Consider the following 25,221-nt stretch of genomic DNA (forward strand, 5'->3'; position numbering starts at 1 on the left):
GTGAAACAATCTGTGCCAAAGTCCCATGCTGATCCGAGTCTTCGTGTGAAAGATATTTGCGAAAAACGGCATGTCATAGGGTCTGATATGTATAGTAGATATCACCACCACCACCATCACCACCACCACCATCACCACATGTTCTAGTTCAAATCTCATCACCGTCAATACCAATCTCATCACCACCACCCATCACCACCACCACCACTTGGCTTGTTATATCACCAGTCAACACCAAACACCACCACCTACCTATCCACACACCAATCTCATCACCACATGTTCTAGTTCATCACCACCACCACCACCATATAATAAGCATCTACCCCCCCCCTCCCCCACCTCCCTGTCTTCTCTTTCAACACCAAAATCACCACTTATAATTATCACAACACACATTAAACAGTAGTAGTAGTAGTAGTAGTAATTATAGCATATTACATAACAAATCGTAGAGAAGTCTGACATACTACTACTACTTCTACTGATACCAACACTATTATAAGTATAAGCCAACACTCACCACTTATTCCTCGTCTTCATCTTCACCTCTTACTCCACTTCTCCTCGTCCAGGGTCCACCGGGCAAATGACGAGGAGAGAGGCTCGGAGGTGTGGCAAATGCTGGAGGCTGTTGTTGTTCATCACGTCTCGAAGCAATGTCCAGCGGGGAAAGGCTTGGAGGTGTGACAAGAGGCTGGAGGCTGGGGGTTGGTCACGTCTTTACCCAGAGTCCAGCGGGGATAGGGTGACGAGAGGCTGGGACGGCTGACAAGATGCTGTTCATCACGTAACAAGGCGGGGTAGTTAACAAGTGGTGAGGCTGATGGTAGTTAGGTGGTTACTGATAGGGGTGTTTATATGCATTATGGCCTATAGTGACTGAGTGAATGTATATATCAAGGGGTTTACATAGATTATATAGATACGTGGACATACCTTTTGTGTGGTGATATGGGTGAGAGATGAACACACACACACACACACACACACACACACACACACACACACACACACACACACACACACGGGGACAAATTCACTGTGCAGATTTTTTATAAAATTATTACACATCTAAGAAATTAAGTTGAAAATGGTTGTTGTTGTTGTTTACTCTGTACAAGATAAGAGTACATTAATGAACTTACGGCTGTGTGTGTGTGTGTGTGTGTGTGTGTGTGTGTGTGTGTGTGTGTGTGTGTGTGTGTGTGACGTGGCTCGGGGCGTACTGTGGTCGCAGCCTCCGCCGCCAGCCCCCGCAAAACAGCCCCGCTCAGCGCACCACCACCTCATCCAGGGGCGCGCTGACCCTTCAAAGCACCCCAAACTCACCCAAGAACTCTCCAAACACTCTCCGTGGCTGTGGTTGCTGGGTTGTGGCTGACTGGCGGGTTGTCGAAGTGTCGCCACGGGTCTGAACGCTGAGGGGAGGGTGAGGCTGTCTCGCTATGTACAAGTTACCATAGAAAAGCTTATTATGAGGAATCGTTATTGTCTTGGCCGAGGAGAGATGTGCCGCTGGTGACGCTAAAACATCTCGGCAGGAAAATGTAAGAATGAACGATGTGCTGACGCCGCTGATAACCTCACACCATGGAGGTAGGATTGGCGGGCCCGCTAACCCCCTTCCTTGAGGTGAAGCCGACGAACTGTCAAATTTACGGCCAAAAGATGGGGGTGGGCGAGCCTGACTTGAGACCTGACACCTGGCCGTAAAAATGACAGCTCGGGCGGATTCACTTAATTGGGCTGATGTCACCTCCACCAATTCTACCTCCACGGTGACACTGCTCTGAGGGTCGCATTCCTAAACGTCTCGGGCTTCAATTACGACTGTTTTTCAAGGCCACGGAGGAGATTAACCGGGTCTTCACGGGGTGTGTGTTTCCCGTTCAAGGTGCAGAGTTCGTGTTAATAATGTGAGAAAATGAGGGTTAAAGATAGGCTAAATAGGTCTAAAATCAGTGGGTGAGTGACACTGTCTGAGAAAAAGTGAGATAGCTCTAAAGTGAGGGAGGGTAGAGAGTCTGGGGTGGGTGGATTAGAGAGAGGGATTGTTGGCTTACATTTTAGTGTATGGTAGAGTGAGTTAGAGCTAGTTTTAATCTGAGAAAATGATGGTTAAATATAGGGTAATTTTTCATGTCAAGCTATCACCGGGGTCACAAAACAGTCCATGAAAAGCCCAGAGCACCTTCCACGAGAGGCTTTTCCAACAGGCACAGGGAAGATTGACCGGGTTTTCTTGGGTGACTTTACCGTTGAAGGCGTAGAGGTCGTGTCAAGCTATCACCAGGGTCACAAAACAGTCCATGAAAATCCCAGAGCAACTTCTACTGTAGTCTTTTCCAGCAAGCGATCTGAGGCCCCGAGACGTTTATAAATTCGGGCTTGAGTCTGCCTTCCCTCCCGCTACAGTAACTTGGAGCGCGGGGTCTTATCAGGAGTTATCGGCATCAACATGTACAAAACAAATGATTCTTTTCTAAGACGTAACCACGAAACTCAACAAAGCGCTCCGCTCGCTGCCAGCCTTCCTGACGCCGGGGGGCTGCTCTGGGGGGCGGGGGAGGGAGGGTGGGCATTCTTAAGTGTCTCGGGGGTTCACTATACGTTTCCCAAGACGTTACGAATATGGGTCTTGGGTCATCCCTCCCGCCCCGCCTCGCCGCGCCCCGTTACCGCCCCGCCGAAGCCACCACGCGGGGCACTGGAGGTCACGAGATACGGGTACAAAACTAACAAAGAATTCAATGCCCCTGGTGATGGCCACGGCGGGGGGAGAGGGGCCGACCACAGGGGAGCCCCCGGGGGTTGTCTGTCTTAGGTGAACAGGTTATATACAGGTATTTACAGGGACCGTGGACAAGGCCGGGGTCACGGAACGCACGCACGCACGCACTCGATTTCTCTCTAAAGTACCTCCTGAAACGGCGCCACCGACTGGTGTTGAGTGGTGATAAAGTGGTGATGAAAGGGTGATGGAGTTGAGATTTGGTGGTGATGGTGGTGGTGGTTTGGAAGAAGAGGAGGAGGAGGAGGAGGAGGAGGGGGGTAAGGATGGTGTTAAAGGGTCAGAGACATGGTGGTGGTGGTGAAAAATGGTGATGAAAAACGGTGATGAGACTGGTAAAACGAAGGGAGGAAGAGGATTACTGAAGTGGTGAGAGAGAGAGAGAGAGAGAGAGAGAGAGAGAGAGAGAGAGAGAGAGAGAGAGAGAGAGAGAGAGAGAGAGAGAGAGAGAGAGAGAGAGAGAGAGAGAGAGAGAGAGAAATAAATAAATATAAAAGCAAATAAATAACTACCATAAAGAAAATCCCTAGTTACCCTTGCAATGATGTGTCCCATATGCTTGAACATGTATTGTAGCAGCAGGCGGTTGGCGGTTGGCAGGCGGTTGATCAGCTGGCGCATGGCCTCGGCGCGCTCCCCGGGGTTAGGAATGATCGCTACGTCCTCAAAGTGTGGCATCATGTCCGACGTCAACACTGGCTCCGGCAACTCCCTGCAGAACGGTCATTTTGATTATTATTATTATTATTATTATTATTATTATTATTGTTATGTCCGACGGCATCACTGGCTCCGGCAACTCCCTGCAGAATGGTGATTTGGATTACCAAACCTTATCTAACCTTACCAAACCTAATCTAACCTTACCAAACCTAATCTAACCCTACCTAACCTAATCTAACCTTAGCAAACCTCATCTAACCTTACCTAACCTAATCTAACCTTACCTAACCTAATCTAACCTTACCTAACCTAATCTAACCTTACCTAACCTAATCTAACCTTATCTAACCTAATCTAACTTTACCTAACCTAATGTAACCTTACCAAACCTTATCTAACCTTACCAAACCTAATCTAACCTTACCAAACCTAATCTAACCCTACCTAACCTAATCTAACCTTACCAAACCTAATCTAACCTTACCTAACCTAATCTAACCTTACCTAACCTAATCTAACCTTGCATAACCTAATCTAACCTTACCAAACCTTATCTAACCTTATCTAACCTAATCTAACCTTACCTAACCTAATCCAACCTTACCTAACCTAATATGACCTTGCAAAACCTTAGCAAACCTAATCTACCCCTACCTAACCTAATCTAACCTTACCAAACCTTACCTAACCTAACCTAATCTAACCTTACACACACACACACACACACACACACACACACACACACACACACACACACACACACACAGAAACGGCAAAAGATAGAGAGAAAAAATTTAAAAAATCACTCATTTATATTGCAGTTGTTAGCACTGGAGCAATTGAGTGTGTTGGGTGTGATTTTGGATGAATTCGGTGTGTTGGGTATGATTCTGTAGTAATTTGTTTTGTGTTGATGTGATTTCCTAGGAGTCTGGGTCACTTGCATGGGTATATTAGTGAGCCTGGATGCAGTTTGACCCTTCCTCTGCACCTTGAACCTGTAAAACACTCGTGAAGGCCTGATTGACGTCCTTTTTAAGCTTTGGGAATAGGTTATGTGCGGCAGCCCAGAGCCAAAACAATGACTTGAGTCACTCATTCATTAATTAAGACTAATGAAACGTGTAATAATTCCTGCGATGGTCAAATAGTAGCTTGAAAATAAGGTCAAACACTCACAGTCCAGCGGCGCCCTCAGACCGGGCATGGCGCCGCAGATTACAGGTGTGGCACTGCCCTGGCACTGCGTGGGGCAGCAGTGTGGGGAGCCTGACCACCTCAAGCCCTGCAGGAGGCCATGGAGGGAGCTTTGGGGCGGGCTGTCGGTCTTGCTCTTGCTCTTGCTGTACAGGTGACCCGTTGGAGAGTCATGCCTTCGTATCGGCACAACCTGTAATAAACAAAACAACACAAGCAGTATCCATTACAAATCTTCCACTTCCCTATTTCTTGCACACCCCCTCTCTGCCAGAAAACTCTTCATGGCTTCTCTCTCTTTCTGTGTGTGTGTGTGTGTGTGTGTGTGTGTGTGTGTGTGTGTGACTGACTGACTTTCTTAACGGTTGGACTGACTGTCACTGACTGGCTGACTGAATAACTAAATGACTGAATGAACTAATATTCTCAAAAATGCTGTCTTACGAGGATGGACTTATAACTATTCCTGCGCGTCAGGTCATCTTGTGGGTCAGGGGTCAAGCTGTACTTAGCCAGCTTGTCCCTACATGAAAACACACATCACCCTTTACCTCGAATATATTATAAACTTGAGGTCAATGCATGGATATGTAAAGGTCATAATAAATTACTTTTTGAACATAATGACATCTGTTTTCACTTTATAACACCTGTAGTAGTATATAGTAGTAGTAGTAGTACGTAGTAGTAGTAGTTGATTTACAGAAAAAACCGCTTTTATTCCTTTTTCTATTTCCCAGAGGCATTTCATCTTATGTAGAAAAGGATGAGGAAGCCGTTCATGGCCTGAAAGCAACGCACCGGGCAAAATTAACGGTGTTTGGGGGTATGGTCCCCTCTGCGAAAAACAAGAAAAGATGAATTTTATCGCTTAGTTTTTAGTATGAACTTTGAAATGGGCACCTACCCCATGCAGAAACGTCCGCCGAATCGAATGGTACTTTCAGAATTGCTTTACGATGAACGCTAATGGAGTTATTGTCATTTTACGATGTATTTTATTAGGCTATTTTTATAAAAAAAAAAATGAAGCCATTTCCGTATTCCACCTTCTCCCATTAGCATCCCTCATTACCATCAACCTCATCCCCCTTTAATTATCACCACGCAAATTACTGACCCGATTTATTCCCTATTCGACACCTGACATGACCTATTCTCGAATTCCACCTATTCCCATTAGCCCCCCCTATTACTTTTCACCCCCGCCCCTTTTAATTATCACCACGCAATTTACTGACCCCATTTACTCCCTATTCGACACCGAACATGACCTAATTACGAATTCCACCTACTCCCAATAGCCCGCCCCCTTATCCTAACCCCCGCCCCCTCTGATTATCACCACGCAATTTACTGACCCCATTTTACCAGTATTCGACATCTCACATGACCTATTTTCGAGTTTCACCTACTCCCATTAGCCCCCCCCCCCCATTACCGTTAACCCCCGCCCCCTTTAACTATCACCAAGCAATTTACTGAACCCATTTACCTGTTATTCGATATCGAACATGACCTAACTACGAATTCCACCTACCATTAGCCCCCCTATTATCATGAACTCCGCCCTCTAATTATCACCACGCAATTTACTGACCCCATTAACCCCCTACTCGACACCCCATATGACCTATTTCCGAATTCTAGCATCTAGATCTTCTTCCTCTTCTTGAGGCCTTATAACGGAGCTATGCACGGTAACCACTGCATCGCGGAGCAAGGTCTTCTTCCTCTTCTTCTTTTGACCCATCACACAACACCCAATCTTATGAATTGCTGTTTTCTTACTCTAACCTAACTCGTGAAATCGAGTTAGGTTAGGCTAATGGAACAGCAATTCATAAGTATGGGTGTTGTGTCGACGTGTATGGAAAATGTGATATTTCTCGCTTAGTTTTTACTCTGAACTTTGCAAAGGGTACCTAATCGATGCAGAAAACTCCGACGAATCGAATGGTACACTCAGAATTGCTTTAAGATAAAAACTAACGGATATATTTGCATATAACTATCAGGAATGTTCGGGGATTTTTTTGTTTTACAGAAAAAAACTGCTTTTATTCCTTATTCTATTTCCCAGAGGCATTTCATCTTATGTAGAAAAGGATGAGGAAGCCGTTCATGGCCTGAAATCAACGCCCCAGGCAAAATTAACGGTGTTTGGGGGTATGGTCCCCTCTGCGAAAAACAAGAAAAGATGAATTTTATCGCTTAGTTTTTAGTATGAACTTTGAAATGGGCACCTACCCCATGCAGAAACGTCCGCCGAATCGAACGGTACTTTCAGAATTGCTTTACGATGAACGCTAATGGAGTTATTGTCATTTTACGATGTATTTATTAGGCTATTTTTATATAAAAAAAAAATGAAGTCATTTCCGTATTCCACCTACTCCCATTAGCCCCCCCCCTATTACCATCAACCTCATCCCCCTTTAATTATCACCACGTAAATTACTGACCCGATTTATTCCCTATTCGACTCTTGAACATGACCTAATTCTCGAATTCCTCCCAATAGCCCCCTCTGATTATCACCACGTTACTGACCCGATTTAATCCCTATTCGACACCTGACATGACATATTTTCGAGTTTCACCTACTCCCATTAGTCCCCCCCAAATTACCGTTAACCCTCGCCCCCTTTAATTATCACCACGCAATTTACTGACCCCATTTACCCATTATTCGATACCGAACATGACCTAAATACGAATTCCAATTACTCCCATTAGCCCCCCCCACATTATCATGAGCCTCCGCCCCCTCTAATTATCACCACGCAATTTACTGACCCCATTAACCCCTACTCGACACCCCATATGACCTATTTCCGAATTCTAAAATCTAGACCTTCTTCCTCTTCTTGAGGCCTTATAACGGAGCTATGCACAGTAACCACTGCATTGCGGAGCAAGGTCTTCTTCCTCTTCTTTTGACCCATCCCACAACACCCAATCTTATGAATTGCTGTTTTCTTACTCTAACCTAACTCGTGAAATCGAGTTAGGTTAGGCTAATGGAACAGCAATTCATAAGTATGGGTGTTGTGTCGACGTGTATGGAAAATGTGATATTTCTCGCTTAGTTTTTAATCTGAACTTTGCAAAGGGTACCTAATCGATGCAGAAAACTCCGACGAATCGAATGGTACACTCAGAATTGCTCTAAAATAAACTAACGGATATATTTGTATATAACTATCAGGAATGTTCGGGGATTTTTTTGATTTACAGAAAAAAACAACTTTTATTCCTTTTTCTATTTCCCAGAGGCATTTCATCTTATGTAGAAAAGGATGAGGAAGCCGTTCATGGCCTGAAATCAACGCCCCAGGCAAAATTAACGGTGTTTGGGGGTATGGTCCCCTTTGCGAAAAACAAGAAAAGATGAATTTTATCGCTTAGTTTTTAGTATGAACTTTGAAATGGGCACCTACCCCATGCAGAAACGTCCGCCGAATCGAATGGTACTTTCAGAATTGCTTTACGATGAACGCTAATGGAGTTATTGTCATTTTACGATGTATTTTATTAGGCTATTAAAAAAAAATGAAGCCATTTCCGTATTCCACCTACTCCCATTAGCCCCCCTCCCATTACCATCAACCTCATCCCCCTTTAATTATCACCACGCAAATTACTGACCCGATTTATTCCCTATTCGACACCTGACATGACCTATTTTCGAATTCCACCTATTCCCATTAGCCCCCCCCATTACTTTTCATCCCCGCCCCCTTTAATTATCACCACGCAGTTTATTGAACCTATTTACACCCTATTCGACACCGAACATGAACTAATTACGAATTCCATTTACTCCCAATAGTCCCCTCCCTTACCCTAACCCCCCGCCCCATCTGATTATCACCACGCAATTTACTGACCCCTTTTAACCAGTATTCGACGCCTCACATGACCTATTTTCGAGTTTATTAGCCCCCCCCAAATTACCGTTAACCCCCGCCCCCTTTAATTATCACCACGCAATTTACTGACCCCATTTACCCCTTATTCGATACCGAACATGACCTAATAACGAATTCCACCTACTCCGATTAGCCCACCCAAAATTATCATGAACGCCCGCCCACTATAATTATCACCACGCAATTTACTGACCCCATTAACCCATTACTCGACACCCTATATGACCTATTTCCGAACCCCATATGACCTATTTCCGAATTCTTGCATCTAGACCTTCTTTCTCTTCTTGAGGCCTTATAACGGAGCTATGCACGGTAACCACTGCATCGCGGAGCAAGGTCTTCTTCTTCTTCTTTTGACCCATCAAACAACACCCAATCTTATGAATTGCTGTTTTCTTACTCTAACCTAACTCGTGAAATCGAGTTAGGTTAGGCTAAGGGAACAGCAATTCATAAGTATGGGTGTTGTGTCGACATGTATGGAAAATGTGATATTTCTCGCTTAGTTTTTACTCTGAACTTTGCAAAGGGTACCTAATCGATGCAGAAAACTCCGACGAATCGAATGGTACACTCAGAATTGCTTTAAGATAAAAACTAACGGATATATTTGCATATAACTATCAGGAATGTTCGGTTATTTTTTTGATTTACAGAAAAAACCGCTTTTATTCCTTTTTCTATTTCCCAGAGGCATTTCATCTTATGTAGAAAAGGATGAGGAAGCCGTTCATGGCCTGAAATCAACGCCCCAGGCAAAATTAACGGTGTTTGGGGGTATGGTCCCCTTTGCGAAAAACAAGAAAAGATGAATTTTATCGCTTAGTTTTTAGTATGAACTTTGAAATGGGCACCTACCCCATGCAGAAACGTCCGCCGAATCGAATGGTACTTTCAGAATTGCTTTACGAAGAACGGTAATGGAGTTATTGTCATTTTACGATGTATTTTATTAGGCTAATTTTATATATATAAAAAAAAAAATGAAGCCATTTCCGTATTCCACCTACTCCCATTAGCACCACCCCCATTACCATCAACCTCGTCCCTCCTTAATTATCACAACGCAAATTACTGACCCAATTTATTCCCTATTCGACACGTGACATGATTTCTTTTCGAATTCAACCTATTCCCATTAGCCCCCCCCCCCATCATTTTTCAACCCCCCCCCTTTAGTTATCACCACGCAAATTACTGACCCCATTTACTCCCTTTTCGACACCGAACATGACCTAATTACTAATTCCACCTACTCACAATAGCCCCTCTTATCCTAACCCCCGCTCCCTCTGATTATCACCACGCAATTTACTGACCCCATTTACCAGTATTCGACACCTCACATGACCTATTTTCGAGTTTCACCTACTCCCATTAGCCCCCACCCATTACCGTTAACCCTCGCCCCCTTTAATTATCACCACGCAATTTACTGACCCCTTTTACCCTTTATTAGATTCCGAACATGACCTAAATACGAATTCCAATTACTCCCATTAGCCACCCCCACATTATCATGAACCTCCGCCCCCTCTAATTATCACCACGCAATTTACTGACCCCATTAACCCTCTACTCGACACCCCATATGACCTATTTCCGAATTCTAAAATCTAGACCTTCTTCCTCTTCTTGAGGCCTTATAACGGAGCTATGCACAGTAACCACTGCATTGCTGAGCAAGGTTTTCTTCTTCTTCTTTTGACCCATCACTCAACACCCAATCTTATGAATTGCTGTTTTCTTACTCTAACCTAACTCGTGAAATCGAGTTAGGTTAGGGTAATGGAACAGCAATTCATAAGTATGGGTGTTGTGTCGACGTGTATGGAAAATGTGATATTTCTCGCTTAGTTTTTACTTTGAACTTTGCAAAGGGTACCTAATCGATGCAGAAAACCCCGACGAATCAAATGGTACACTCAGAATTGCTCTAAGATAAAAACTAACGGGTATACTTTCATACTTTCATACTTTCCACGCACCATACACCACTGGAACAGCCTCTGTCTACAGACTGCGGTACAATAGACTCATTCAGAAAACCAATACACACTCACTTGTCACCACAACACACCAACACTAACAATTACACTTCCTTCACTTTCCTCCCCTGCACACTCGGCTCCCCGGTCCCCCGAACAGCCAACACAAATATGCGTTTCATGCAACTGATAGCTGCCCGCCGCATTATCTAGAATCAGTCCACAAAGCTAACTGGAAATCATGTGTGTTTGAGTGTGTGTTGGGTGTAATTCTGGAGTATTTCAGTGTGTGTTCTGCGTGATTCTGGAGTAATTCAGTGTGTGTTGGGTGTGATTCTGGAGGAATTCAATGTGTTGGGTGTGATTCTGAAGGAATTCAATGTGTTGGTTGTGATTCTGGAGCAATTCAGTGTGTGTTGGGTATGATTCTGGAGTAATTCAGTGTGTTGGGTGTGATGCTGGAGCAATTCGGTGTGTTGGGTGTGATTCTGGAGTAATTTGGTTTCACTCGTGAAAGCCTGATTGACCTCCTTTTTAACCTTTGGGAATAGGTTATGTGCGGCACCCAGAGCCAAAACAGACACTTCAGACACTCAGTCATTAATGAAGACTAAGGAAACGTTTAATAATTCCTGCGATGGTCAATTAGTTGCTCCAAAATAAGATTAAACACGAGGTCAACACTCACAGACAAGCGGCGCTCTCAGACCGGGCATGGCGCCGCAGCTAACAGGTGTGGCACTGACCTGGCACTGCGAGGGGCAGCACTGTGGGGAGCCTGACCACCTCAAGCCCTGCAGGAGGCCATGGAGGGAGCCTTGGGGCGGGCTGAGGGGCCGAGGCGGGCTGGCGGTCTTGCTCTTGCTGTACAAAGGCCTGGCTGGGGAGAAATCCCGAGCCACCTGTGACATCAGGATCAGGATCAAGATGGAGTCAGGCCTTCGTATCGGCACAACCTGTAATAAATAAAACAACACAAGCAGTATCCATTACAAATCTTCCAATTCCCTATTTCTTGCACACCACATCTTTGCCAGAAAACTCTTCATGGCTTCTCTCTCTCTCTCTCTCTCTCTCTCTCTCTCTCTCTCTCTCTCTCTCTCTCTCTCTCTCTCTCTCTCTCTCTCTCTCTCTCTCTCTCTCTCTCTCTCTCTCTCTCTCTCTCTCTCTCTCTCGACAAAATAATATACTCAACAAAATAATATACTCGACCTTGCTATAACGACCCAAGATAACCTAGTCAGTAGTGTCACGGTAGGAGAACACCTCGGTTCTTGCGATCATAAATTAGTGCGCGTCGACATTAGAGCTCAATCATCAGTGACTGAAAATAAAGTAAAGGTGCCCAATTTCAAAAGAGCTAACTTCGTAGAAATCCGACGAAAACTAATAGAAATACAACTATCAGATGACGGCAACGTAGATGAAGCCTGGCTAAGCCTTAAAAATCACTTACTCACTCAGCAGAACACACTCGTCCCCTTGTGCGAGAAGCGAATTAACACTAATAAAAGCCCACCGTGGTTTAATAGCGAAATTAAACAATCAGTCAATGAGAGAAAATTGTTTTACAGGTTAAAGAAAGAACAAAGCACACCCGAAAACATTATACTTTATAATTATGCCAGGCGACGAGTAAAAAGACTAGTAGGTCATTCAAAGCGTAGATATGAAGAAAATATTGCAGCCAACTGTAAAAATAATCCGAAATCTTTCTTCAGTTACATAAACAACAGAAAGGCGATCAAAAGTGGTATTGGACCTTTAACAACGACGGTGCACTAGTGACTGACAGCCAACACATTGCAAACCTCTTAAACGATTACTTTTCCTCGGTGTTTAATACTAACAGTCTTTCTCTCGCTACCAACAACACCAGTACCATTGTAAATCTCGAGCATGCATTGCCTAATTTTAAAATAACAACCGATGAAGTCCTTAAAGCTCTCAATTCACTTAAAACAAATAAAAGTCCCGGACCCGACAAAGTATATCCTATACTGCTTAAAGAAACAAAGAGCGAAATACACTCCTCCCTCACTACCGTATTTAATATGTCCTTGCGACAAGGCATCGTCCCTTCGGATTGGAAAAAGGCTAACGTGACACCGATTTTTTAGAAAGGAGACAAAAAAATACCAGGTAACTACCGACCCATTAGTCTAACTTCAATTGAAGGTGAGCTACTCGAGAACATAATTAGAGACAAAATTGTAAGTTACCTCGAAAGCCACTCATTAATTGGGGATTCACAACATGGCTTCCGTAACAAAAGATCCTGCCTGTCAAACCTACTGACCTTTTATAACGATATCTTCTCAATTTATGACGTAACCAAGTCAGTGGACGTAGTCTATCTTGATTTCCAGAAAGCGTTTGATAAAGTCCCACATCATAAATTACTTTATAAATTTAAGCAAATAGGCATTGACGGTCAAGTAAACCAATGGATCGCGAATTGGTTGAGCAACAGACAACAAAGAGTTGTGATTGACGGATTTAACTCAGAGTGGGGGCCGGTCACTAGTGGCGTCCCTCAGGGCTCGGTTCTTGGCTCAGTGCTCTTCATTATTTATATCAACGACGTGGATGTTGGACTCAATAATCGCATTAGTAAATTTGCAGACGACTCAAAGATTGGTAACTCAGTTCTCACTGACGAAGACAGGCAAAGCCTCCAAGAGGATTTGCACAAAATTTCAGCTTGGTCGGATTAATGGGAGATGCCCTTTAACATAGACAAGTGCCAGGTCCTTCAAGTTGGAACAAAAAATAAGAAGCTCGATTACGAAATACGCGGCGTTAAACTCACAAGTGTTCAATGCGTTAAGGACCTGGGGATTAAAATCGCGTCAAACCTCAAATTCTCACATCAATGCATCGATGTAGCAAATAAAGCGAACAGAATACTGGGCTTCTGTAAAAGAAACTTTTTATTAAAAAATACAGATGTAATACTTCCGCTCTACAATAGTTTAGTCAGACCCCACTTGGAATATGCGGTACAGTTTTGGTCTCCCCACCATGCAATGGACATTGCTAAACTAGAAGGTGTTCAGCGTCGAGCAACAAAAATGATCCCTTCCTTGCGCAACAAATCCTACGAAGAAAGGTTTTCCACCCTTAACATGTTCTCTCTTGAGAAACGTCGCCTCCGAGGAAAACTGATCGAAGGTTTTAAAATACTTAATGGTTTCACGAATGTAGACAGAACAAAATTGTTTATGATCGATGACACTTTGCGAACGAGGAACAATGGCACAAAACTCAAATGTAAACAAGTAAATTCATACTGCACCAAATTTTTCTTCACCAACGTTGTAGTGCGAGAATGGAATAAACTCCCACCATCAGTGGTCCAGTGTAACACGATTGACTCCTTTAAAATCAAGCTCGACCGTCACTTCCTTCAACTTAATATTAACTAGAGTAGAAAAGCAACGTTTTGGAGCGATCTGATTAATGTAAAATCACTTAGGTTTAAGGACAGACCACCTAGTCTGGACCATGGGGTCTGTGTGGTCTGATTTTCTATGTAAATCTCTCTCTCTCTCTCTCTCTCTCTCTCTCTCTCTCTCTCTCTCTCTCTCTCTCTCTCTCTCTCTCTCTCTCTCTCTCTCTGTGTGTGTGTGTGTGTGTGTGTGTGTGTGTGTGTGTGAGACTGACTGACTTTCTTAACGGATGGACTGACTGTCACTGACTGGCTGACTGAAAAACTGACTGACTGAATGCACTGATATCCTCAAAAATGCTGTCTTACGAGGGTAGACTTATAACTATTCCTGCGCGTCAGCTCATGCTGGGGGTCAGGGGTCAAGCTGTATTTAGCCAGCTTGTCTCTACATGAAAACTATACACATCAACCTTGACCTCGAATATATTATAAACTTGAGATCAATGCATGGATATGTAAAGGTCATAATAAATTACTTTTTGAACATAATGACATCTGTTTTCACTTTATAACACCTGTAGAAGTATATAGTAGTAGTAGTAGTACGTAGTAGTAGTAGTTGATTTACAGAAAAAACCGCTTTTATTCCTTTTTCTATTTCCCAGAGGCATTTCATCTTATGTAGAAAAGGATGAGGAAGCCGTGCATGGCCTGAAAGCAACGCCCCAGGCAAAATTAACGGTGTCTGGGGGTATGGTAGCCTATGCGAAAAACAAGAAAAGATGAATTTTATCGCTTAGTTTTTAGTATGAACTTTGAAATGGGCACCTACCCCATGCAGAAACGTCCGCCGAATCGAACGGTACTTTCAGAAGCGCTTTACGATGAACGCTAATAGAGTTATTGTCATTTTACGATGTATTTTATTAGGCTATTTTTATATAAAAAAATAAAATGAAGTCATTTCCGTATTCCACTTACTCCCATTAGACCCCCCCCTTACCATCAACCTCATCCCTCTTTAATTATCACTACGTAAATTACTGACCCGGTTTAATCCCTATTCGACTCCTGACATGACATATTTTCGAATTCCACCTATTCCCATTAGCCCCCCCAATTACTTTTCACCCCCGCCCCCTTTAATTATCACCACGCAATTTACTGACCCCATTTACCCCTTATTCGATACCGAACATGACCTAATTACGAATTCCAATTACTACCATTAGCCATCCCACATTATCATGAACCTCCGCCCCCTCTAATTATCACCACGCAATTTACTGACCCCATTAACCCCCTACTCGACACCCCATATGACCTATTTCCGAATTCTAAAATCTAGACCTTCTTCCTCTTCTTGAGGCCTTATAACGGAGCTATGCACAGTAACCACTGAATTGCGGAGCAAGGTCTTCTTCCTCTTCTTCTTTTGACCCATCCCACAACACCCAATCTTATGAATTGCTGTTTTCTTACTCTAACCTAACTCGTGAAATCGAGTTAGATTAGGCTAATGGAACAGCAATTCATAAGTATGGGTGTTGAGTCGACGTGTATGGAAACAAGAAAAGTTGAATGTGATATTTCTCGCTTAGTTATTACTCTGAACTTTGCAAAGGGTACCTAATCGATGCAGAAAACTCCGATGAATCGAATGGTACACTCAGAATTGCTCTAAGATAAAAACTAACGGATATATTTGCATATAACTATCAGGAATATTTGGGGATTTTTTAGATTTACAGAAAAAACCGCTTTTATTCCTTTTTCTATTTCCCAGAGGCATTTCATCTTATGTAGAAAAGGATGAGGAAGCCGTTCATGGCCTGAAATCAACAACCCAGGCAAAATTAACGGTGTTTGGGGGTATGGTCCCCTATGCGAAAAACAAGAAAAGATGAATTTTATCACTTAGTTTTTAGTATGAACTTTGAAATGGCACCTACCCCATGCAGAAACGTCCGCCGAATCGAACGGTACTTTCAGAATTGCTTTACGATGAACGCTAATGGAGTTATTGTCATTTTACGATGTATTTTATTAGGCTATTTTTATATTAAAAAATAAAACGAAGTGGGGGGGGCCCCCATCACCATCAACCTCATCCCCCTTTAATTATCACCACGTAAATTACTGACCCGATTTATTCCCTATTCGACACCTGACATGACCTATTTTCGAATTCCACCTATTCCCATTAGCATCTTCCATTACTTTTCACCCCCGCCCCCTTTAATTACCACCACGCAATTTACTGACCCCATTTATTTACTATTCGACACCGAACATGACCTAATTACGAATTCCATCTACTCCCAATACTCCCTTTTTCTATATCCCAGAGGCATTTCATCTTATGTAGAAAAGGATGAGGAAGCCGTTCATGGCCTGAAATCAACGCCCCAGGCAAAATTAACGGTGTCTGGGGGTATGGTCCCCTTTGCGAATAAGAAAAGATGAATTTAATCGCTTAGTTTTTAGTATGAACTTTGAAATGGGCACCTACCCCATGCAGAAACGTTTGCCGAATCGAACGGTATTTTCAGAATTGCTTTACGATGAACGCTAATAGAGTTATTGTCATTTTACAATGTATTTTAGTAGGCTATTTTTATATAAAAAAAAAAATGAAGTCATTTCCGTATTCCACCTACTCCCATTTGACCCCGCCCATTACCATAAACCTCATCCCTCTTTAATTATCAGCACGTAAATTACTGACCCCATTTAACCAGTATTCGACGCCTCACATGACCTATTTTCGAGTTTCACCTATTCCCCAATTACTGTTAGCCCCCGCCCCCTTTAATTATCACCACGCAATTTACTGACCCTATTTACCCCTTATTCGATACCGAACATGACCTAATTATGAATTCTAATTACTCCCATTAGCCACCCCAAATTATCATGAACCTCCGCCCCCTCTAATTATCACCACGCTATTTACTGACCCCATTAACGCCCTACTCGACACCCCATATGACTTATTTCCGAATTCTAAAATCTAGACCTTCCTTTTCTTAAGGCCTTATAACGGAGCTATGCACAGTAACCACTGAATTGCGGAACAAGGTCTTCTTCCTCTTCTTCTTTTGACCCATCCCAAAACACCGAACCTTATGAATTGCTGTTTTCTTACTCTAACCTAACTCGTGAAATCGAGTTAGGTTAAAGTAAGGGAACAGCAATTCATAAGGTTGGGTGTTGTGTCGACATGAATGGAAAAAGTGATATTTCTCGTTTAGTTTTTAATCTGAACTTTGCAAAGGGTACCTAATCGATGCTGAAAACTCCGACGAATCGAATGGTACACTCAGTATTGCTTTAAGATAAAAACTAACAGATATATTTGCATATAACTATCAGGAATGTTCGTCGATTTTTTTGATTTACAGAAAAAAACCGCTTTTATTCCTTTTTTCTATTTTCCAGAGGCATTTCATCTTATGTAGAAAAGGATGAGGAAGCCGTTCATGGCCTGAAATCAACGCCCCAGGCAAAACCAACGGTGTTTGGGGATATGGTCCTCTTTGCGAAAAACAAGAAAAGATGAATTTTATCGCTTAGTTTTAAGTATGAAATGGGGACCTACCCCATGCAGAAACGTCCGCCTAATCGAACAGTGCTTTCAGAACTGCCTTACGATGAACCAACGTTGCCAGATAGTTGTACTCAGTCTCTTATACTTACCAACTTCCGACCCCAAAACTGTCTCCTGGGGCTCAATAACTAGATTCATTTATATCTATCGTTAAAATAGTTAATTCCTGATGTTTCTTGGCAATAATTAGGTGTCAAAAAACGGTAAATACTATGCTCTGAGTACGATAATCTGGCAACGGTGCGATGAACGCCAATGGAGTTATTGTCATTTTACGAAGTATTTTATTAGGCTATTTTTATATAAAAAAAATAAAATGAAGTCATTTCCGTATTCCACCTACTCCCATTAGACCCCCCCATTACCATCAAGCTCATCCCTCTTTAATTATCACCACGTAAATTACTGACCCGATTTATTCCCTATTCGACACCCGACATGACCTTTTTTCGAATTCCACCTATTCCCATTAGCCCCCCCAATTACTTTTCATCCCCGCCCCCTTTAATTATCACCACGCAATTTACTGACCCCATTAACCCCCTACTCGACACCCCATATGATCTATTTCCGAATTCTAGCATCTAGATCTTTTTCTTCTTGAGGCCTTATAACGGAGCTATGCACGGTAACTACTGCATCGCGGAGCAAGGTCTTCTTCCTCTTCTTCTCTTGACCCATCACACAACACCCAATCTTATGAATTGCTGTTTTCTTACTCTAACCTAACTCGTGAAATCGAGTTAGGCTAGGCTAAGGGAACAGCAATCCATAAGTATGGGTGTTATGTCGACGTGTATGGAAAATAAGACATTTCTCGCTGAGTGTTTACTCTGAACTTTGCAAAGGGTACCTAATCGATGTAGAAAACCCCGACGAATCGAAGGGTACACTCAGAATTGTTCTAAGATAAAAACTAACGGATATATTTGCATATAACTATCAGGAATGTTCGGGGATTTTTTTGATTTACAGAAAAAATACCGCTATTATTCCTTTTTCTATTTCCCAGAGGCATTTCATCTTATGTAGAAAAGGAAGTCGTTCATGGCCTGAAATCAACGTCCCAGGCAAAATTGACATTGTTAGGGGGTATGGTCCCCTTTGCGAAAAACAAGAGAAGATGAATTTTATCGCTTAGTTTTTAGTATGAACTTTGAAATGGGCACCTACCCCATGCAGAAACGTCCGCCGAATCGAATGGTACTTTCAGAATTGCTTTACGATGAACGCTAATGGATTTATATTAATTTTACGAGGTATATGATTAGGCTATTTATAAAAAAAAAAAGACAGTTCCGTATTCCACCTACTCCCATTAGCCCGCCCCATTACCATCAACCTTATCCCACTTTAATTATCACCACGCAAATTACTGAACCGATTTATTCCCTATTCGACACCTGATAATAGATATATACAATAGGCTAGGTTAGGTCATCGGCCAAAGAAACCTTTTCACAAGCACACAGACCTATGTACGAGATCACAAACACTCACAATGACCCACGCACGTTCCTAGCCTACACAGCGCAAACAGCCAACGTACTGAGTAACACAGACATCCATAAACACCAAACATATCACACTAACACTGACGCATACAAGCAATAGTGTGACATTAGAAGAACAAAGGATATCTCCAAATTTAAGAAAGAACTAAAAACATTTCTGTTCTCTGATGGTTTGACATGGAAACATTGACAATTAACATGGCATATAAGTTGTGATCAATATTGAAAATTTAATGAATTAAATATGTGGGTCCTGCAGAGCACTTCGGCGGAGGTGGGACCAGATAAATAAGAAACACAAGTAACAAGTAACAAGTAACTTTCCACGCACCATACACCACTGGAACAGCCTCCCTCTACAGACTGCGGTACAATAGACTCATTAAGAAAAGCAATACACACTCACTTGTCACCACAACACACCAACACTAACAATTACACTTCCTTCACTTCCCTCCCCTGCACACTCGGCTCCCCGGTCCCCCGAACAGCCAACACAAATATGCGTTTCATGCAACTGACAGCTGCCCGCCGCATTATAATATAGATCCAGAATCAGTCCACAAAGCTAACTGGCAATCATGTGTGTTTGAGTGTGTGCTACGTGTAATTCTAGAGTAATTCAGTGTGTGTTGGGTGTGATTCAGGAGTAATTCAGTGTGTGTTGGGTGTGATTCTGGAGGAATTCAGTGTGTGTTGGGTGTGATTCAGGAGTAATTCAGTGTGTGTTGGGTGTGATTCTGGAGGAATTCAGTGTGTGTTGGGTGTGATTCTGGAGTAATTCAGTGTGTGTTGGGTGTGATTCTGGAGTAATTCAGTGTGTTGGGTGTGATGCTGGAGCAATTCAGTGTGTTGGGTGTGATTCTGGAGCAATTCAGTGTGTTGGGTGTGATTCTGGAGTAATTCAGGGTGTTGGGTGTGATTCTGGAGTAATTCAGTGTGTTGGATGTGATTCTGGAGGAATTCAATGTGTTGGGTGTGATTCTGGAGCAATTCAGTGAGTGTTGGGTGTGATTCTGGAGTAATTTGGTGGCCTGATTGACCTCCTTTTTAAGCTTTGGGAATAGGTTATGTGCGTCACCCCAGAGCCAAAACAATGACTTGAGGCACTCATTCATTAATGAAGACTAATGAAACGTGTAATAATTCCTGCGATGGTCAAATAGTAGCTTCAAAATAAGGTCAAACACTAGGTCAACACTCACAGACCAACGGCGCTCTCAGACCGGGCATGGCGCCGCAGCTTACAGGTGTGGCACTGCCCTGGCACTGCGTGGGGCAGCAGTGTGGGGAGCCTGAACACCTCAAGCCCTGCAGGAGGCCATGGAGGGAGCTTTGGGGCGGGCTGAGGGGCCGAGGCGGGCTGGCGGTCTTCCTCTTGCTCTTGCTGTACAAAGACCTGGCTGGGGAGAAATCCCGAGCCACCTGTGACATCAAGATCAAGATTAAGATCAAGCCTTCGTATCGGCACAACCTGTAATAAACAAAACAACACAAGCAGTATCCATTACAAATCTTCCAATTCCCTATTTCTTGCAAACCACATCTTTGCCAGAAAACTCTTCATGGCTTCTATAATTCTCTCTCTCTGTGTGTGTGTGTGTGTGTGTGTGTGTGTGTGTGAGAGACTGACTGACTTTCTTAACGGTTGGACTGACTGTCACTGACTGGCTGACTGAATAACTGACTGACTGAATGCACTGATATCCTCAAAAATGCTGTCTTACGAGGGTAGACTTATAACTATTCCTGCGCGTCAGCTCATCTTGGGGGTCAGGGGTCAAGCTGTACTTTATCATGAATCCCCGCGCCCTCTAATTATCATCACGCCATCTACTGACCTCATTAACCCCCTATTCGACACCCCATATGACCTATTTTCGAATTCTAGCATCTAGACCTTCTTCCTCTTCTTGAGGCCTTATAACGGAGCTATGAACAGTAACCACTGCTTCGCGGAGCAAGGTCTTCTTCCTCTTCTTCTTTTGACCCATCCCACAACACCCAATCTTATGAATTGCTGTTTTCTTACTCTAACCTAACTCGTGAAATCGAGTTAGGTTATGCTAATGGAACATCAATCCATAAGTATGGGTGTTGTGTCGACGTGTATGGAAAATGTGATATTTCTCGCTTAGTTTTTACTCTGAACTTTGCAAAGGGTACCTAATTGATGCAGAAAACTCCGACGAATCGAATGGTACACTTAGAATTGCTCTAAGATAAAAACTAACGGGTATATTTGCATATAACTATCAGGAATGTTCGGGAATTTTTTTGATTTACAGAAAAAAACAACTTTTCTTCCTTTTTCTATTTCCCAGAGGCATTTCATCTTATGTAGAAAAGGATGAGGAAGCAGTTCATGGCCTGATATCAACGCCCCAGGCAAAATTAACGGTGTATCGGGGTATGGACCCCTTTGCGAAAAACAAGAAAAGATGAATTTTATCGCTTAGTTTTTAGTATGAACTTTGAAATGGGCACCTACCCCATGCAGAAACGTCCGCCGAATCGAATGGTACTTTCAGAATTGCTTTACGATGAACGCTAATGGAGTTATTGGTATTTTACGATGTACTTTATTAGGCTATTTTTATAAAAAAAAAAAAAAATGAAGCCATTTCCGTATTCCACCTACTCCCATTAGCCCCCCCCCATTACCATCAACCTTATCCCCTTTTAATTATCACTACGCAAATTACTGACCCGATTTATTCCCTATTCGACACCTTAGATGACGTATTCTCGAATTCCACCTATTCCCATTAGCCCCCCCTATTAATTTTCATCTCCGCCCCCTTTAATTATCACCACGCAATTTATTGAACCTATTTACTCCCTATTCGACACCGAATATGACCTAATTACGAATTCCACTTAATCCCAATAGCCCCCTCCCCTTATCCTAACCCCCCTACCCTTCTGATCATCACCCCACAATTTATTGACCCCATTTACCCAGTATTCGACACCTTGCATGACCTATTTTCGAGTTTTACATATTCCCATTAGCCCCCTTTAATTATCACCACGCAATTTACTGACCCCATTTACCCCTTATTCGATACCGAACATGACCTAATTTCGAGTTCCAACTACTCCCATTAGCCCCCCCTCACATTATCATGAACCCCCGCGCTATCTAATTATCAGCACGCATTTTACTGACCCCATTAACCCCCTACTCGACACCCCATATGACCTATTTCCGAATTTTAGCATCTAGATCTTCTTTCTCTTATTGAGGCCTTATAACGGAGCTATGCACGGTAAGCACTGCATCGCGGAGGAAGGTCTTCTTCCTCTTCTTCTTTTAACCCATCACACAACACCCAATATTATGAATTGCTGTTTTCTTACTCTAACCTAACTCGTGAAATTGTGTTATGTTATGTTAAAGTTAAAGGAACAGCAATTCATAAGTATGGGTGTTGTGACGACGTGTATGGAAAATGTGATATTTCTCGGTTAGTTTTTACTCTGAACTTTGCAAAGGGTACCTAATCGATGCTGAAAACTCCGACGAATCGAATGGTACACTCAGAATTGCTTTAGGATAAAAACTAACGGATATATTTGCATATATCTATCAGGAATGTTCGGGGATTTTTTTTATTTACAGAAAAAATCCCTTTTATTCCTTTTTCTATTTCCCAGAGGCATTTCATCTTATATAGAAAAGGATGACGAAACCGTTCATGGCCTGAAATCAACGCCCCAGGCAAAATTAACGGTGTTTTGGGGTGTGGTCCCCTTTGCGAAAAAGAAGAAAAGATAAGTTTTATCGCTTACTTTTTAGTATGAACTTTGAAATGAACACCCACCCCATGCAAAAACGTCCGCCGAATCGAACTGTACTTTCAGAATTGCCTTACGATGAACACTAATGGAGTTATTGTCATGTTACTATGTATTTTATTAGGATATTTTTTATATAAAAAAAATTAAATGAAGTCATTTCCGTATTCCTGCAACGCCAATTAACCCACCCCCTTTTACCATCAACCTCATCCCCCTTTAATTAACACCACGTAAATTACTGACCCGATTTAATCCCTATTCGACACCTGACATGACCTATTTTCGAATTCCACCTATTCCCTTTAGCCCCCAGACTACTTTTCATTCCCACCCCCTTTAATTATCACCACGCAATTTAATGGCCCCATTTACTCTCTATTCGACACCGAATATGACATAATTACGAATTCCACCTACTCCAAATAGCCCTCTCCCCCCTTACCCTAACCCTCCGCCCCCTCTGATTATCACCACGCAATTTACTGACCCCATTTAACCAGTATTCGACACCTCACATGACCTATTTTCGAGTTTTACCTACTCCCATTAGCCACCCCCCCATTACCGTTAACCCCCGCCCCTTTTAAATATCACCATGCAATTTACTGACCTAATTTATCCCGTATTCGATACCGAACATGACCTAATTACGAATTCCACTAACTCCTATTAGCCCCCCCCCCACATTATCATGAGACCCCGCCCCCTCTAATTATCACAACGCAATTTACTGACCCCATTTACCCCTTATTCGATACCGAACATGACCTAATTACAAATTCCAATTACTCAAATTAGCCCCCCCTCACATTATCATAAGCCCCCATCCCCTCTAATTATCACCACGCAACTTACTGACCCCATTAACCCCCTTCTCGACACCCCATGTGACCTATTTCCGAATTCTAGCATCTAGATCTTCTTCCTGCTCTTTAGTCCTTATAATGGAGTTATGCACGGTAACCACTGCATCGCGGAACAAGGTCTTCTTCCTCTTCTTCTTTTGACCCATGAAACAACACCCAATCTTATGAATTGCTGTTTTTTTACTCTAACCTAACTCGTGAAATCGAGCTAGGCTAGGCTAATGGAACAGAAATTCATAAGTATGGGTGTTGTGTCGACGTGTATGGAAAATGTGATATTTTTCGCCTAGTTTTTAATCTGAACTTTGCAAAGGGTACCTAATCGATGCAGAAAACTACGAAGAATCGAATGGTACACTCAGAACTGCTCTAAGATAAAAACTAACGGATATATTTGCATATAACTATCAGGAATGTTCGGGGATTTTTTTGATTTACAGAAAAAACCGCTTTTATTCCTTTTTCTATTTCCCAGAGGTAATTCATCTTATGTAGAAAAGGATGAGGAAGCCGTTCATGGCCTGAAATCAACGCCCCAGGCAAAATTAACGGTGTTTGGGGGTATGGTCCCCTATGCGAAAATCAAGAAAAGATGAATTTTATCGCTTAGTTTTTAGTATGAACCTTGAATAGGGCCCCTACCCCATGCAGAAACGTCCGCCGAATCGAATGGTACTTTCAGAATTGCTTTACGATGAACGCTAATGAAGTTATTGTCATTTTACGATGTATTTTATTAGGCTATTTTTATTTAAAAAAAAATATAATGAAGCCATTTCCGTATTCCACCTACTCCCATTAACCCCTCCCCCCATTACCATCAACCTCATCCCACCTTAATTATCACCACGCAAATTACTGACCCGATTTATTCCCTATTCGACACCTGAGATGACCTATTCTCGAATTACACCTATTTCCATTAGCCCCCCCCCCATTACTTTTCATCTCCACCCCTTTTAATTATCACCACGCAATTTACTGACCCCATTTACTCCCTATTCGACACCGAACATGAACTAATTACGAATTCCACCTACTCCCAATAGCCCCCTCCCCTTATCTTAGCCCCCCGCCCCCTCTGATCATCACCCCACATTTTACTGACCCCATTTACCCAGTATTCGACACCTCACATGACCTATTTTTGAGTTTTACTTACTCCCATTAGCACCCCCCAATTACCGTTAACCCCCGCCCCCTTTAATTATCACCACTCAATTTACTGACCCCAATCACCCTTTATTCGATACCGAGCATGACCTAATTACGAATTCCAATTACTCCCATTAGCCCCCCCCACATTATCATGAACCCCCGCCCTATCTCATTATCACCACGCAATTTACTGACCCCATTAACCCTCTACTCGACACCCCATATGACCTATTTCCGAATTGTAGCATCTAGATATTCTTTCTCTTCTTGAGTCTTATAACGGAGCTATGCACGG

At 42.7% G+C, this 25,221-nt stretch overlaps 1 protein-coding gene across 8 annotated transcripts in view; it reads right to left on the reverse strand.

Moving 5' to 3' along the window:
• Window positions 1-570: 570 nt before the first annotated feature.
• Window positions 571-25,221, reverse strand: part of LOC127003217 (uncharacterized) — a 43,218-nt gene continuing 18,567 nt past the window's right edge. For 3 of the 8 annotated variants that reach the window (XM_050869590.1, XM_050869591.1, XM_050869595.1), the window contains 3 exons: window positions 4,637-4,734; window positions 3,329-3,506; window positions 571-779 (listed from right to left, as the gene is read on the reverse strand). In XM_050869590.1, the coding sequence (XP_050725547.1) occupies window positions 645-779; window positions 3,329-3,506; window positions 4,637-4,734 (411 nt within the window). In that variant the 3' untranslated portion in view covers window positions 571-644. Of the gene's footprint in view, window positions 780-3,328; window positions 3,507-4,636; window positions 4,848-11,268; window positions 11,483-25,221 lie in introns of all 8 variants that reach the window. The other 5 variants (XR_007757014.1, XR_007757015.1, XR_007757016.1 and 2 more) reach the window with 4 other exon arrangements.

Source organism: Eriocheir sinensis, chromosome 25 (assembly GCF_024679095.1).
Source record: "Eriocheir sinensis breed Jianghai 21 chromosome 25, ASM2467909v1, whole genome shotgun sequence".
In the NCBI taxonomy this organism is placed as follows: Eukaryota; Metazoa; Arthropoda; class Malacostraca; order Decapoda; family Varunidae; genus Eriocheir; species Eriocheir sinensis.